We start from the raw sequence: 17,767 nt of genomic DNA, 5'->3' as shown, positions 1-17,767 counted from the left end.
AACCATGGGAGTTGCTTGGAACGCGGCCCTTGGCAGAGAGAAATGCAACGCAGCAATTGGCGCTGCCTTGCCTTACTACAGATTTTTGAAGCCATTCCAAGCCCCCCGTGTGCGTGGCACGCACCGCCTTCAGTGGTGGAAGCATGGCACAAACCTCTCATAGGTATGCCCTGTAGAGTTCAAAGTGCCGTAGAGTTCAAAGTGCCACAGCTTTTCCTTGCAGACGTTGAGACGGGGGCCTGGCAAGGGTCCCTCCCAGTTGCTGATCAGGGCCCTGAAGGGCCATTTCTGTTGGTTTGTCTCAGAAGGGCCCATTTCTGCACCCTGATAATCGAACTAGCTCCTCACGCCCCTTCCTAGCGCCTACCAAGAGTTGTCATTTCAAGTGTGGCACCTGCAGCTGGTTCTGGCGTTGTTATTCAACAGAATGATGCATTATGGGGCCCGGCGCCGTGATTTTTATTGACATAGTGTGTAAAGGGTGAAAGAGGAGAGTCCCAGCTTGCCAATGCTGTTGGCTACTTAAAGCCAGGGCTGGCTGAGGTTTCACCCGAGGCAGAGACTCGCAGGAGCTCTACGGATCCCAGCTCCCTTTAGCCCAAAACACTGAACCCTGCGGCACAGACTCCTCCAGAAAGTCTTATGTACTGTATTTATTATTGACTCTGAATATCATTTGCACAACACACACTGAGCTGTGGTTTGGGTCTTCGTTACTCAGACGCTCCAGTTTAAATAGATGTTGCACTTAAAAAGGACTACAAAAAAATAACACATTTCAATTGTGCTAAAAATGTAATAAACGTCACAGGCCGGGAGCAAACATGGCGTGGCCCTCGCGTGGGTATCAGGGAGCACAGAGTGTAGAAGAAACAGTTTTAAGTAGGACAACAGTGCTGGAAATGTGACCACTACAAAAATTTAAATATGAATTATCAATTCATCTCTTACATATTCATTGATCCGTGTGATCTTCTGCAAACCCTCCTACCCCCTACAGCAGAATACAGGAAGAGGCTGGCGCCGTGCCCCGTGGTCAGACTCACGGGGGAACGCCCACTTCAAGAGGAGGGGGCAGCCAGTGGTGGGGGGAGGGAGGGGGGCTGAGAGAAAGTGCAGGCACCGCTGAGGAGAGATAAGCCAGAGAGAGGGAAGGGGTGAGAGCAGGGGCTTCGGAGGAGAGAGTCGGAAGAAGAGAAAAAGAAAGAACGGCGGAGGAAAGAGCTGGTAGAGGAAAGGGGCGAGAGTGCAGGCACTGCTGAGGTGAAGGGGCGAGAGTGCAGGCACTGCTGAGGTGAAGGGGCGAGAGTGCAGGCACTGCTGGGGTGAAGGGGCGAGAGTGCAGGCACTGCTGAGGTGAAGGGGCGAGAGTGCAGGCACTGCTGGGGTGAAGGGGCGAGATTGCAGGCACTGCTGAGGTGAAGGGGCGAGAGTGCAGGCACTGCTGGGGTGAAGGGGCGAGAGTGCAGGCACTGCTGGGGTGAAGGGGCGAGAGTGCAGGCACTGCTGGGGTGAAAGGGGCGAGAGTGCAGGCACTGCTGGGGTGAAGGGGCGAGAGTGCAGGCACTGCTGGGGTGAAGGGGCGAGAGTGCAGGCACTGCTGGGGTGAAGGGGCGAGATTGCAGGCACTGCTGAGGTGAAGGGGCGAGAGTGCAGGCACTGCTGGGGTGAAGGGGCGAGAGTGCAGGCACTGCTGGGGTGAAGGGGCGAGAGTGCAGGCACTGCTGGGGTGAAAGGGGAGAGAGTGCAGGCACTGCTGGGGTGAAAGGGGCGAGAGTGCAGGCACTGCTGGGGTGAAGGGGCGAGAGTGCAGGCACTGCTGGGGTGAAGGGGCGAGAGTGCAGGCACTGCTGGGGTGAAGGGGCGAGAGTGCAGGCACTGCTGAGGTGAAGGGGCGAGAGTGCAGGCACTGCTGGGGTGAAGGGGCGAGAGTGCAGGCACTGCTGGGGTGAAGGGGCGAGAGTGCAGGCACTGCTGGGGTGAAAGGGGGGAGAGTGCAGGCACTGCTGGGGTGAAGGGGCGAGATTGCAGGCACTGCTGAGGTGAAGGGGCGAGAGTGCAGGCACTGCTGGGGTGAAGGGGCGAGAGTGCAGGCACTGCTGGGGTGAAGGGGCGAGAGTGCAGGCACTGCTGGGGTGAAGGGCGAGAGTGCAGGCACTGCTGGGGTGAAGGGGCGAGAGTGCAGGCACTGCTGGGGTGAAGGGGCGAGAGTGCAGGCACTGCTGGGGTGAAGGGGCGAGAGTGCAGGCACTGCTGGGGTGAAAGGGGGGAGATTGCAGGCACTGCTGAGGTGAAGGGGCGAGATTGCAGGCACTGCTGGGGTGAAGGGGCGAGAGTGCAGGCACTGCTGGGGTGAAGGGCGAGATTGCAGGCACTGCTGAGGTGAAGGGGCGAGAGTGCAGGCACTGCTGGGGTGAAGGGGCGAGGGTGCAGGCACTGCTGGGGTGAAGGGGCGAGATTGCAGGCACTGCTGTGGTGAAGGGGCGAGAGTGCATGCACTGCTGGGGTGAAGGGGCGAGAGTGCAGGCACTGCTGGGGTGAAAGGGGCGAGAGGAAGAGGAAGGAAAAGGTATGAGGGACAGTGTTCCGGGGGTGAAGAAAGAGCAGAGCAAAGGGGAGAACAGTGACCGCTCGGGAGAAGGGGAGGGTGGGGGCGCAGACACTGCTGAGGAGAGAGAGGTCATCGGAAGGAAGGGGAGAAGAAACAGCCACTGCTGAGAGAGAGGGGCTGGAGGAAAGAAGAGGGCATGGACTGCTGAAGAGAGAGCGACCACTCGGAGTAAGAGAGGGGGGAGAAGAGCTGGTGCTGCTGAGTTGAGAGAGGCCAGCGGATGGAATGGAAGACTAATAGGCACTGCTGATGAGAGAGAGACCAGTGGAGGGAAACATGCACTGCTGAGAGAGAGGTCAGCGGAAGGAAGGGGAGAGGAAACAGGCACTGACGAGGAGAGACAGGCCAATTAAAGGAAGAGGATAGGAAATAGGCACTGCTGAGTAGAGAGAGGCCAATGGAAGGAAGAGGAGAGGAAACAGGCACTGCCGAGGGGAGAGGAAACAGGCACTGCTGAGGAGAGAGGCCAATGGAAGGAAGAGGAGAGGAAACAGGCACTGCTGAGAGAGAGGCCAGCGGAAGGAAGGGGAGAGGAAACAGACACTTCCGAGGGGAGAGGAAACAGGCACTGCCGAGGAGAAAGAGGCCAGTGGAAGGAAGAGGAGAGGAAACAGGCACTGCTGAGGAGAGAGGCCAATGGAAGGAAGAGGAGAGGAAACAGGCACTGCCAAGAGGAGAGGAAAGAGGCACTGCCGAGGAGAGAGGGGCTGGAGGGTAGAAGGGAACATGGACTGTTGGAGAGAGAGAGAGAGAGAGACCAGTCGGAGTAGGAGACGGGAGGGAAGAGCAGGCACAACTGAGGAGCGAAAGAGCCGAAGTGTGGATGGACCAGTTCGCAGGCACTGCTGCTGAGACCCAGAGAGAGGAAGAGGAGGGAGACAATATGAACAGCTGATGGGAGAGAGAGAAGGCCCAGAGGGAGGAAGAGAGGAGAGGTAAATGCTGATGAAAGGTGGGGGTGGAGAGAGAAGTAAAGATAGAGAGAGTACAAGTGCTCCTGATGAGAGAGGTAAGGAGTTTGGAGAGAAAAGTAACTGCTAATGAGAGAGAGGAGTAGATGGGCAGGGGAAGGGCAGGTGCCCTGAGGAGAGGGGTAGGGCCAGGGCAAAGACCGAGAGGAGGTTTGAAGAAGGATGGAGAGCAGGGAATGGTGAAGGGAGGGCTGAAAGGAGCAGGAAGCGCAGGGACTGCTGAGGGAGAGACGGGGTCACCGGGCCCTCAGCAGACAACTGCACCCCAACAATCCTACCTTGTTGGACTCCATGGCGCTCACCCCCTCCTTCAGGCGCCTGGTGAAATCCTTTTGTCAGACTCGGTGCAGGTGGGCCACTGGTGTGTCCAGGAAGGCTAGAGAAGCTTCGGATCCTCTGATTGGTCCTTCTGTTTTTGGTATTAGTTATTAATCTAAGGCTAAATGACCGAAGCCTCGAAGCTAGTTCAGGTGTCCTGGTCACCTTTCCTTCTCAGCTGTCCCTGGCTTGAATCCCGCTATCTCATGGTCGCCCTACTGGCCTTGTCGGTTGGATAAATCCGCTTTGCCTGCCAGTGTTGGCTGCCTGTCAATCTCCGAGCTGTTAGTGGGTTTCGCTTCTCTTTCGCCCTCGGGGCGTTGTGGTTGCTTGTGTTTTGCTTGACCCCACTCAAGTGTTGGCCAGTCACAGTTGTGTATTGGTTGATCTCAGTTGGCTTTTGATTGATCCAGAATTGAATGTTGTGTGCTGATTAGTAGCAGTTATGTCTTGTCAGGTCCAAGATGATTGACAGATGTTGGATGTTCAATGTTGGCCAGAACATCTTGCGTCTGGATTGACCCAGTTGGCTGTTGATCTATTCCAGTTGAAGGTCAAAAGATTTTTAATTGGTCCAGAAATGGATGTTGGGTGCGGATTTGTGCCACTTGTGTCTTGGTTGGGTCCAGGTGAATGTTCACTACTTCCGGGATGTATGTTGTTATTCCCCAGTTGTGTGTTGTGCACTGATTGGTGCCAGCAGCGTCTGAGTTGGTGCCTGGTGATTGTTGGTTGCTGCTAGATGAGTGTTGGCCGGATCATCTTGTGTCTTGGTGATGCAAGTTGAGTTTTGGCTAGTTACAGAGTTTGTGTTGCCTTGCCATGGTTCCAGGTGAGAGTTGGCTGGAAGGTTGTGTGGTCCTGTTGGGCGTGGTTCACCCCAGCTTCCTGAGGTCGCTCTCGCGCCGTTGGTGTGTGCTGCTCTGGGTTTGCACCAGGTTCCTGCTCTCCTATGTACCAGCAGGATGGGGGCGGCGTAGGGCGATAGGGGAACTGACATCAGAGAGCCAAGCCTCCAAAGCGTCCTATCCACGAGCAGCTCCAGAGCAGGGCAGCCTTCCTGCCTCTCCAAACACCCCCGTCCCCCATGTCTGCCTCGCTCTCCACCCACCCTCAGATGACCCTCCCTCTCCCCCCCACCCACACCCCTCAGTGTGTGTGTGTTCACTCTCTCTTCTGTTACACTCACTTCCTTCCCTGAGCTTGACTTAGACGCCATGCGCTGGGGCAGCTTTTCAGGGCGGGGCAACTGTTTGTCTGTTACACACAGCATTTCTTCATGCTGAGGGGAGGGGAGTGGGGCACCTCGCTCAGAATATTATTGTGTGAGCCCACCCTGGACATCTTGGCGCTCTCACCTACCTTTACACAGTACATAAGTACACACACACTCTTATCTCCCCCCACACCTCTCACACACGCGTTGTCTCCATCACTTACCTCCTCCTGCACTCTCTACATCTCCTCCCTCTCTGGCCCTCGCTCAATGTTCCTTTCTAATGTACTCTTACCCCCCCCCCCCTGCACTCACCATTTCTTCTCATTCTCTCCCTCATAAGTCATAACATACATCTGTTGCTCCATTATTTGCCTTCTCTCTTTCTTACACACCCAGTCTCTCCCCCTCTATTTCTCCAGTACAGACACTCGCTTCATCTTTTCTCTTGTGATCTGTCTCACACACAATCGCTCTGTCTCACCTCTTGCACCCTCTGTGTCTTCCATAACACCCGTTTAATCGCTTTCCACTCTTTACCCACCCATCTCTCTCCCTCTCTCTCTCTCTTTCTCTCTCTCCCCCCTCCCCCTATATTTCTCTCTCTCTCTTTCTTTCTATCTCTCTCTCTCTCTCTCCCCCGCCCCATCCCCCCTATATTTCTTTTTGTTCTTATTTCGTCTGGTTCCTTTTATGAGAACGCAGTCACTGGCAGAGTCGGGGTTTGACGGGGACATGGTGGACTGTGTTAAAGGTTTCTATTAGCGCCTTCACATAGCTGATGCGGCTTCATGGCGCTGTAGGGAATACCACCACGCAAGAAAGCAAGGAATCACATCTCAAAAAGGTAGTGGATGGCTCGGCTGCTCTCTGAAGCGGCGGTACGTGGGGAACGTGACCCATGTGCGTCCCGGGTGGAAGTGGGCGGGGACTACGCAAGGCGTATATTCAGCTGCTCACCATGACCCCTCACCGCCACCAAACCTCCCCCGCGTGGACAAGCACTCTGCTCTCCATCGCGTCACGTCGACGTTGCCATAGCAACCGATCTGGCTGCTGGACCACCGTTGCTGCCTTAGCAACCTACCCAGCTGCTGGACCACCCCAGTGACAGAACCCTCGAAGGGCAATTAGACAGGGGGTCTTTGAATGCAGAGCGATGCCTCAGCCCCGGGGGCACTGGGACTGAGGACAGAGAAGGTCAAAGGAAGGAGGGGGGCTTCCTTCTCTGAACTCCTGGGGCATATTTCCAACGAGTAGCGATATTTATCGCTAACTAGGCTTTGCAACGATTTTCTTATCGCTAAGCATCGCCGGAAATTATCGCTGAGATAACTTGCTATTAGCAACGTTTATCTCCTAAACGATAATTTTTCCGGCGATAGCGTGAATATCGCTGAGAATACAGCGATATTCACGCATTAGCGACAAAATGCTCTTAGCCATGTTATCCACCTCCCATTGGATAACATGGCTAAGAACTGGTCTGAGCAGGCGTTATTTTCTGGCGATAGCGGGAATATTTCCATCGCTACGCCCGCCTTGCTAATAGGCAATAGCGACGTTAGCGACTGCTTTCAGTCGCTAACAGGTTGGGTACGCCCACTTTGCATGTCATTAGCGATAAATATCGCTGACATGCAAAGCGGGCCGCAAACCGCTCGCTATCGCCTAAAAGCTGCCGCTAACTGCTGTTAGCGACAGTTTGATAATAAAGTGATAGAATTATCGCCGCTTAGCGGCCCAAAACGGCCGCTAAACCAGCGATAATTGCCTATCGCCCCCCTTGGTAATATGCCCCCTGGAGTGTTCAAAGAATGCTTGTTTCCGGGATAGAGTTCGGATATAATTTATAAGGCCTAACTGTGCTCAGGGGTTACTTCATGTTTAGTTGTTTGGCTGAATAAGCCACATTTAATGATTCCCTTTCACTACAAACCCTTCTGTGATCTGCCCTAGGAGACATTTTTACCAGTATTGACGCTCTGTCCATCTCCACAGCCCCAGCTATTCCAGGGAGGAGAGGGAACAGAGACACACAGCTCTTTTCCACAGCGCCTGCTATTCCAGGGAGGAAAGAGAACACAGACACACAGCTCTTCTCCACAGCCTCTGATATTCCAGGGAGGAAAGGGATCATGGACACACAGCTCTTCTCCACAGTGCCTGCTATTCCAGGGAGGAAAGAGAACACAGACACACAGCTCTGCTCCACAGCGTCTGCTGTCCCAGGGAGGAAAGGGAGTACGTACACACACCTCTACTCCACCGCGCCTGCTATTCCATGGAGGAGAGGGTACATGGACACACAGCTGCTCTACTCCACAGTGCCTGCTATTCCAGGGAGGAAAGGAAACACAGACACACAGCTCTTCTCCACAGCCCCTGATATTCCAGGGAGGAGAGGGAACATGGACACACAGCTCTTCTCTACAGCCCTTCCTGTCCCAGGGAGGAAAGGGAGCATGGACACACAGCTCTTCTCCACAGCGCCTGCTATTCCAGGGAGGAAAGAGAACACAGACACACAGCTCTTCTCCACAGCCTCTGATATTCCAGGGAGGAAAGGGATCATGGACACACAGCTCTTCTCCACAGCGCCTGCTATTCCATGGAGGAAAGAGAACACAGACACACAGCTCTACTCCACAGCCCCTGCTGTCCCAGGGAGGAAAGGGAGCACGTACACACAGCTCTACTCCACCGCGCCTGCTATTCCAGGGAGGATAGGGTTCATGGACACACAGCTCTTCTCCACAGCGCCTGCTATTCCAGGGAGGAAAGAGAACACAGACACACAGCTCTGCTCCACAGCGTCTGCTGTCCCAGGGAGGAAAGGGAGCACGTACACACAGCTCTACTCCACCGCGCCTGCTATTCCAGGGAGGAGAGGGTACATGGACACACAGCTGCTCTACTCCACAGTGCCTGCTATTCCAGGGAGGAAAGGAAACACAGACACACAGCTCTTCTCCACAGCCCCTGATATTCCAGGGAGGAGAGGGAACATGGACACACAGCTCTTCTCCACAGCCCTTCCTGTCCCAGGGAGGAAAGGGAGCATGGACACACAGCTCTTCTCCACAGCGCCTGCTATTCCAGGGAGGAAAGAGAACACAGACACACAGCTCTTCTCCACAGCCTCTGATATTCCAGGGAGGAAAGGGATCATGGACACACAGCTCTTCTCCACAGCGCCTGCTATTCCAGGGAGGAAAGAGAACACAGACACACAGCTCTACTCCATAGCCCCTGCTGTCCCAGGGAGGAAAGGGAGCACGTACACACAGCTCTACTCCACCGCGCCTGCTATTCCAGGGAGGATAGGGTTCATGGACACACAGCTCTACTCCACAGCGCCTGCTATTCCAGGGAGGATAGAGTTCATGGACACACAGCTCTACTCCACAGCCCCTGCTGTCCCAGGGAGGAGAGGGTACATGGACACACAGCTCTTCTCCACAGCCCCTGCTGTCACAGGGAGGAAAGGGAGCACGGACACACAGCTCTACTCCACAGCGCCTGCTATTCCAGGGAGGAAAGAGAACACAGACACACAGCTCTTCTCCACAGCGCCTGCTATTCCAGGGAGGATAGGGTTCATGGACACACAGCTCTACTCCACCGCGCCTGCTATTCCAGGGAGGATAGGGTTCATGGACACACAGCTCTACTCCACAGCGCCTGCTATTCCAGGGAGGATAGAGTTCATGGACACACAGCTCTACTCCACAGCCCCTGCTGTCCCAGGGAGGAGAGGGTACATGGACACACAGCTCTTCTCCACAGCGCCTGCTATTCCAGGGAGGAAAGAGAACACAGACACACAGCTCTGCTCCACAGCGTCTGCTGTCCCAGGGAGGAAAGGGAGCACGTACACACAGCTCTACTCCACCGCGTCTGCTGTCCCAGGGAGGAAAAGGAACATGCAGTGGTGTAACAAAAGTACTTCTGCCAATGGGGTTGGACAAGCATTTCCAGAAAAGGGGTCGGAGCTATCCTGACAGCCGATATGAGGTAAAGAAGTGAACAACTGTGCAATTTAAACAAATTGGACAAACCTGATATTATAATATACATGTTTTTTTAAATTTGGCACTATTCCTAGGCTAGTCACAGCCGAGTGCATTGACAACTAAAAACAGTTTGTACCGATTTTAATCCGAAGCACATAAAACAAGTTTTCGCAAAGTAATCTCAAAATAACACCCTTTAGCCAGTTCACAGATTATTTCTGTGGCAGGATAAATTGATTGTGAAATATTTATCATTGCAAGTCCAGAAAAACTCTCCTGACCAAATGTTCTCAAGATGAAAGAAAATAAAAACATGACTTTAATTTTGGAAGCAAAGCACAGAGTTTATTTACTCGATCAAGGGGGAAGACTATACACCTCTGCTTACCTGTGACCTGAAACCTCCCGTGGAACATGAGCACGCAGTGAAATATATACTGTTTCATTTCAAAGGTGATCACGTCACATGCATAATTATTGATAGAAACTTCCAGCAAACGTCTCGCTATTAACAAAAGACAATACTGCTCTACAAAAATAACTTGTCACCCACCCGATTATAAAAGTCTGCACCTGGGTTCTGATACATTTTTACATTCGCTTGGTGTCCTGGCTTGTCTGGTTCTGAAGCGCGAGGCACTACTCCTACATGCCTGGGGTTCTATAAAGCCTAACATCCTAGCTGCCTTACACGGCTATTCTACTCTTATCAACATATGTTATTAACCCCTTGCCTGCTTATGACGAGATCAGCTCGTCATGGGGCACAGTGGAGCTGTACTCATGACGAGCTGAGCTCGTCATTACTGCTGCGGACGTCCCACGCGGGGCTAACTCCTTGCCTGTGCTGGCGTTCTAAAGAAGTGGGCGGAGTCGTGACGAGCCCAGCTTGTCATGACCACTGCTCCACTGTGCAGCATGACGAGCTGGGCTCGTCCCGAGCACCGTGGTGCCGCGCGCGGCACCTCCCCCCACTGCACCGCAGGGGAATTAGCCCCACGTGGAAGGGGTTAAACACATGTTCCCTACAAAGGCCTGTGGCTTTCTGGCTACAGTAGCTGCCTAAATATATATTTATCTAGTCTACGAAACATGCATTTACTTTTCTCCCTTCAAATCTTAACCCTGTTGGTGCTGTTTTTCATCCTGCCATTGTAGCAAGGCTAGGCCTGTATTGGTCTTTCACTAGATACATTTGTACACGTTTTTCAGCTGAGGCTTCCATTGAAACATACACACTTTCTCCATTATTTACATTTCTCCTCCCTTTAGTTGAATTTTCAACTACTTCCTCACCTTCCTTTGGGATCATCACACTGTATACATTCTCCTCAACATCCTGCATTTAATTGACTACTCTATAAGTGAGCATCCCTCCTATATTCTGACTAACCATCTTGCAACATCCTATCACTACCTGGAGGACACAAAAGATCAACAGCAAGATCACCACAATGGGCAACAAGGCCTTATATAGTACTGACATCCAGGAAGGTACCCAAATAAACCATCAGTGTACCATTTGCAGGGGGCACCCCCTTCATCCACCATCTTCTTGTGTAAGGTATGCAGAGCTTGTATGGCCTCTGTCAGAGTTCCGTTATCATACATGCAGCAGGCCGTATGGATATTGGCACAGACTCTTCCTTCCAAAGCCATCATTAAGTCGAGGACATAGCAGTGCTGGATAAGCATCACTCTCACCGCCCGCAACTCGTCCTTGAAAGCATTAAAACCATCCTCCGTTACATTGATAGCTCGCATTTGTTCAAAGCGGGTAATCTGCAACCAACGTGCCGTCGCTTTAGCTTGTATAAATGGGAGGATGCTCCCAAACAGTATCTGAGCATCACTGAAAAGACTGTATTCTTGTGTAACATCTTCCCGGGCTGTTGTGCCATAATACTCAGCGGTTCTCTTCCTTCGAAGATGATTTAGCAATGTTGTTAGAAAGCCAATAGGAAATGCATGCAATTGCAAAATGGCTACCCCTGGAATCACCAAGGACGGTGTGTGCACAGTTGCCAGGAAGCAGATACCTTGCCATCCCGCAACGGAAATAGTTGGTCAGGATAATTTGGTGATCAATATATCTAAGACTCAGTTGAATAATGAACAAATCCGTGTTTTGCAAAAAGGTCAGTCTTTTGTACCAACCACCAGAACCAACACTCTTGAACTGGAAGTCAGCACCTTCAAACTTGTCCGCAACATTCGATTACGACATTATTTTCAAAACGTCATAACTACACCGATGGAAGAAGACAATATGTTACGAGGTCTCCGGCCCCGTAGTACATTTATGGCTCCTGTGAGCCATAAGATCGTAGACAGGTTTGAAAATTTGGTAAAACGTGACATTGCCACCCTGCCTTTTCAATCTAGGAGCAAGCAGGACAATCTGACCAAAAAAGAAAAGAACATTTTACAACAAATTGCGAATAATCCATCGATAGTGTGCCAAACCGCTGACAAGGGGGGTGCCCTCGTCATTATGGATTCCACCTATTATCAAGAACAAGTACTAGCACACACATTGGATTCTAACACTTATGCTTCATTACCTTCTGATCCTACTAATGAATTCGCTACCATCTTGCTTAAAATCATCACACAGGCCTTCGACAATGGAACGATCACTGATCGAGTAAGACGCTACTTAACACCTTCCAACCCTAAACCACCTGTGTTGTATATGTTGCCGAAAGTGCACAAGCACCCTACGAGACCGCCACTAAGACCCATCGTCTCAACAAAAGGAAGCATCCATAAAACGATTGGCAAGTTTTGGATAGATATTTTCAACCTTTTGTTTTACAGACGAGGTCACATGTCCGTGACACCACTGATTTTTTGATCAAATTGAAACAGGTTTCCGATTTGTTGGAAGATCAAGAACTGGTAATGTGTACAGTGGACGTTTGTTCATTGTATACATCTATACCACATGACCTTGGGATTATAGCTGTGGAAAATGAACTATCCAATTCGGATCTTGATTCTGACTTGCAGGTACTACTGATGGAACTAATGGTATTCACCTTATACCATAGTTACTTTACTGTGTTCGATAAATGGTTCCACCAGTTATGCGGTACCGCCATGGGAAATTGTGCGGCACCGTCGTACGCTAATTTATTTATGAAATCCTTCGAAGAATCTCATATCTTGATTCAACCTGCATGGCAAAAACATGGGAAACTTTATCCAAGATTCATCGATGATATTTTTCTGTTATGGGCTGGAACAGAGAATGCAATTTTGGATTTTTTGAGATCATGGAATGTAGTTAATGATCGAGTGCAGTTTACATGGACCCTTGACAGGGAGTGCATACATTTCTTGGATGTGAAGATTCAACGACAAACTGGAAAAATGACAACCACCATATTCCGTAAACCCACCGATCGCAATTCAATTTTACACTACCAGAGTTTCCATCGACCTGGGTTGAAACAGAATTTACCCCTTTAACAGCTGATGCGTGTCAAACGCATCGTTTCATCTGACAATGTATGCCAAGAAGAAATATCCCACATGGTGGAAAGATTCAGATCACGAGGATATCCTCAACAGACTTTGGAAAAGGCAGCTAACCGATGTGGTAACATGAAACGTGATGAGCTGTTACAAGTCAGACCAAAAACTGAAAACTCTAGGATGGTTGTGGTGTCCAAATATACTGTGATGAGCAATCTTTTCAGAACCATCATTTCCAAACACTGGTCTTTACTCAGTCTGGAACCTGACTTTCAGGGAGCCTTTGCAGAACCACCGTTGTTTGCATACACAAGGGGACGCAATTTGAAAGAAATGTTGTCCAAACCCAAGGAACGACATGAGTCAGAAACATTCAAAGGTCTTCGACCCTGTTATAATTGCAGTAATTGCAATAATTGCATCTTAGGTAATGTTACCAACCATCCCATGAAGGGTCAACCAATCAAATTGAGAGTTAACGCTACATGCAATTCCGCCAATGTAATCTATATGCTGAAATGTCCCTGCGGGAAGTGTTACATTGGTCACACAGAAAGAAAAATAAGAGTGAGACTGTTGGAACCTAAAAGCAATATAAGAACTGGGAATACAAAATCTACAGTAGCGGCACATTTCTTGGAACAAAAACATACAGTAGCCCAATTAAAATATCTCATATTGGAGCAAGTGACACCCACACACAACAATAAAAATACGTTATTAAAGAGAGAGAACTTCTGGATCCGCTTCATGGCGACGATGTAGCCACAAGGATTAAATGATAGAATGGAATTCCTTTGCTACTTATAAACTTTGTTATTTTGGACATTTGCTGTGCATCTTATATCACACATCATTCTCTGGCACCCGTTCTACATTTTGTATAAGTTAATATTTATGGTTGAGCCCTTTTTTACCATAATCACTCGCTTCTGATCACACACACTGGTTCAAGGCAGTTACATATGAGGGCGCTTAGTTTTTTGTTCACTGTTTGCATGTGCATCTTCATTTCTCCCTTTTAACATGGCGCTCGCGTCCCTCACTGTTTACAGTCCGTTGTTTATTTTTATCTCACTTGCCGCGCGTTCACTCGTCATTTTACACCGCCGGGTCTACAGACTCTGAGCAGGTCGCGTATAGAAAGCTCCTGTGCACCTTCTGAAGTAAGTACCTCTATTAAGGACCGTTTTTCACGCGCTTCGCGTTTTCACTCTTTGACCGAGTGGGTCATTTACACTATTCTGGGTCCACTGCCGGTTTATCTATTAGGCACTTTGATGTGATTATAGTTGCAAGCGTCGCGGGTCACCGCTCTCCGTTTATTTTATGTTTGGGCACGTTTATTTATTTCGTACAGTGTCACGTTTGACATGTTTTCTTTCCATGCATTGGCTTTAGCGAGTCCTATTTTCATGTCACAATGCATGCTGTTCAGGCACAGTTCGGCACGTCCTAGATTCACTTCACTTTGTTAAACCAAGACATCACTTTTAGGCTTTTTTCATGGGGCAAGGTTTCGGTAACATCACGATACTTGAGTTTATATCAGTGCACCGCATGGCACATGGTCAGTAATTGTTTAGTTGCTTATTGATATGTATGAACCTATTAGTGATGACATGTTGTTCTTTTTTATGTTTGTAGAGCATTCCCCTGAGGAAGGGCTATACAGCAGCCCGAAATGCATTGGGATTGGGAGTGTTAACGTTGAATGATACTTTTCATGGATTATGCCCATTGAATTTGTTTTTCAAGCAATCTTTCAGCACTCATGAATATAATGAGTACGGATTAAAAAACTGGAGCAACCTTTTCAACTTGTGGATTTAACTTTTTCATGAACTTGTTTGAACTTTTAGACTTTATTGTCATTTGTATGCAGAGCACCGGAGAGTCTTCCTCCAACTGGAGGGAGCTGTGTATTATTCCTCATGAATATGACACATTACAACACAGGTATTACTACGCGTAGTCATTCACCAGGACCTACCATTACAACGCATACTTTTACCGCGTATATGCCTTTACCACGCATGCCATTATAATGCAAAGGCATGCGTGGTAAAGGTATACTCAAACGGTACGCAAAGGCATGCGTGGTAAAGGTATACTCTTGGTAAAAATATCTACGGTAGGTTACACTACCCTGCCCTACCCTAAACCCTAATTTAGTACCCCTTCATGACCCTCGAGCCCCAATCCTTTCCCTACCCTAAATCCTAAATCACTACCCCTGCATGACCCCCAACCCCTAATCCTTTCCCTTCCCTAAAACACCACCCCTGTATGACCCCAACCCTACCCCAGTCCTCTCGCTACCCTAAAACACTACCCTGCACGACAACCCCTGACCCCAGTCCTCTCCATATCCTAAAACACTACACTGCACGGCCTTCCCCAACCCCCAAGCCTCTGCTTACACTAAAACACCATGCTGCACAACCCCCAAACCTTACCCTGAACCCTGGAACACTACCCTGCACGACACTCCTCGGCCCCCAGTCCTCTCCCTACCCTAAAACACTACCCTGCATGACACTCAACCCTACCTTAAACCCTAAAACACTACTCCCAGCACTACCCTCCCCCGACCCCCAGTCCTCTTCCTGCCCTAAAACACTACACTGCATGACCCCCGACCATACCCTAAAACACTACCCTGCACAACACCCTCCGACCCCAGCCCTCTTCCTACCCTAAAACAATACTCTGCACAACTCTACCCCAAAATACTACCCTGTACAACACCCAACCCTATCCTAAACCCTAAAACAGTACCCTGCATGACAAACATCCCCACCTGACCCCCTTTTACCCTAAAAAAGTAACCCCAAACTCAGACCCAATCCCCCTTACCTCTCCCTCCTCGTGGTTCCTCTCTCTCCTCATGGTTCCTGGTTCGCTCTGGTTGTGTGAGGGGCGCTGCACGTCGTTGTGAGGAAAAGGAAGAGCCTCTGTTTCCTGACAACGATGTTGATCGCCTATATTTTTTTACAACGTATGTGCTTTTAACACACATACCTTTACAACGAAATTCGTTGTTACAACGCATGCGTGGTAACGCTTGCGTTGTTATGGTATGCAGGAAAACAGCCACGTTGTAATGGCTGTTTCCTCTTCCTCATCTCATCTAGCTTCACTAATATCCTTTTATGATCTGTTATACCATCCATTACATCTGCTGCCTCTTCTTCATCACGTGTAGTGTTTACTAAATATGCAGCCTGTCTAATCCGCAGTGGTTGCATCTGTGCTCGCATTCTACAAAGAAAAAGGTGTAACAGACACATAGTAACATCTGGGGGCACCTCTATATCTGAGTGTATCCTATCTGAATCAGTAGCATGTGGAATCAAAGAACAGACAAAAACAAGAAAAAACTGAAGTTTGCATACCTATTTCTGTCATAAGCCTTTACCATAAATTATCTACACGAATACTATGGAATACATTGTTTTGCTCATGTATTTCTCTTTGCAAGCATCTGATACTTTTACACACACCCATACACGGGTATAATACAGCAGTAGTGCTGCTGCTAACAAGTAATGCATCGGAAGAAAATCTAAATAACAATACATAACTATCCATGAGTAGAGTCGGCACTTGTGCTTTGAAAGGTACTTGGTCATTCTTGCACTTTTGTCTGTGCCTCTTGGTCTGCTTGGGTTTGCAGGGGTGTCTGTGGTGACGTGAGGTTCAGGTGCACATGGCTTCGATTAATCCATGATTTCTGACCATCTACTTTCAGGGCAGTTGGAGTCCTCATCGTCACCGAGAAGGGTCCATCTTAGCGAGGATCCTTCCATTTCCGGGTGAAGGTATGGATGTATAGCTCTTGGCCAATAAGGATCGGGCTAGTCTGCGGGGCTGGGGTGGACTTTACTGTTCGCAATACCTGTTTAGAGAAGAACTTAGCAGACTTCAGTAACTCAGACAAATAACAGTTCATTTCATCTCCTAAAACTTCAGCTGTTTTTTGGGCATCTGTCTTTTGCCTTGTTATTGACAAAGGGGTAGGCATTGGGTGTCCTGTCACTATTTGGTGTGGTGTTAGACGATTATCACTTCCTGGATGATTTCCAAAAGCATAGAAAGCCAGTGGTAAGCAGCACAGCCATTTCTTGTTCAGAGTTGCACTGTTCTGTATTGTAAATGCACTCTAATAGGAGTATCAATTTGAAGTACCGCTGTCTGAAGTGATGGACTGTCATCCACCATCTCTTCATCAGATATATCTCTTAACCTGACTCCTGGATCGGTAAACACCAATGGTGCCTTCATCACCTGTTTCCTCTCAAATGCTATCAGTGAAGCATATTGTGGTTTTGTTTCAAGGGCCATTATTTCAAACACCATGTTAGGTTTTTCTATAGGATCTATAGGCCTTTCAGGTCTGAACAATAATTCCTCAGGTATCTGCACTTTTTTCCCGAATAGTGCTGGTGTATGCGCTATCAAAGCATATATGCCACGCTACAAAAGCCTCTGTGTCTACTGGAATTGCTCTAACTTGCTGTCCAGAATCCCCATGAGCTAGAAGTGACAACATCCTACCTGGTGTGATACCTGGCGTGTAAAATTCCATTGACCCATCTTCCAAAAAAGAGATTGTCATATTCAACTTACTCATCAGGTCTCTTCCAAGAATATTAACTGGAGCCTCAGGGGAGAATAATAATGGTTCCTTTAATTTGTGTCTCCCACTGCCATGCTCATTGACTCAGTGAAACGAAACCCTCCTGACAGCCCCAGAAAACCCTTGTGTGTCCATTGTCTTGTTAGAAAGTGGTAGTGCTCCTTCCTTTATGCAAGAGTTTGTGGCCCCAGTGCCAATTAGAAAGCTATAGCGGCAAACTTCTATGGCTACCGTAACAGCGGGTTCCTCATCTGATCTGTGGGTCACCAATAGTATCGGACACGCACTGGTTGTTTGTGGGCTCTCTCATTGTGGATAACGACAGGTTGACATTTCTCTGGACATTAAAGGGATTACCCCTTTGTACCTTCACTTCTCCTCCTCCTACCTGCATCTGTGTGCTGTATTCCTAATAACTTCAGGTGCCGGCTGCAACACCTGCCCTTGGTGTGCCATCCACTGAACCTGAGGGGCTTGCTGTTAGGGTCCCTGTATAACTTGCTGTAGGGGGGC

General features: G+C 49.4%; 1 protein-coding gene across 1 annotated transcript in view; it reads right to left on the bottom strand.

The window, feature by feature from the left end:
- LOC147706467 (solute carrier family 2, facilitated glucose transporter member 3-like) overlaps positions 1 to 4,825 on the bottom strand; it is a 35,971-nt gene extending 31,146 nt beyond the window's left edge. The window contains exon 1 of the mRNA XM_086932978.1: positions 3,861 to 4,825. Within this exon, the coding sequence (XP_086789104.1) occupies positions 3,861 to 3,875 (15 nt within the window). The 5' untranslated portion in view covers positions 3,876 to 4,825. The remainder of the gene's footprint in view (positions 1 to 3,860) is intronic.
- Positions 4,826 to 17,767: the final 12,942 nt, after the last annotated feature.

Source organism: Lissotriton vulgaris, chromosome 7 (assembly GCF_964263255.1).
Source record: "Lissotriton vulgaris chromosome 7, aLisVul1.2, whole genome shotgun sequence".
NCBI lineage: Eukaryota > Metazoa > Chordata > Amphibia > Caudata > Salamandridae > Lissotriton > Lissotriton vulgaris.
This window is presented reverse-complemented; position numbering and strand designations above follow the sequence as displayed.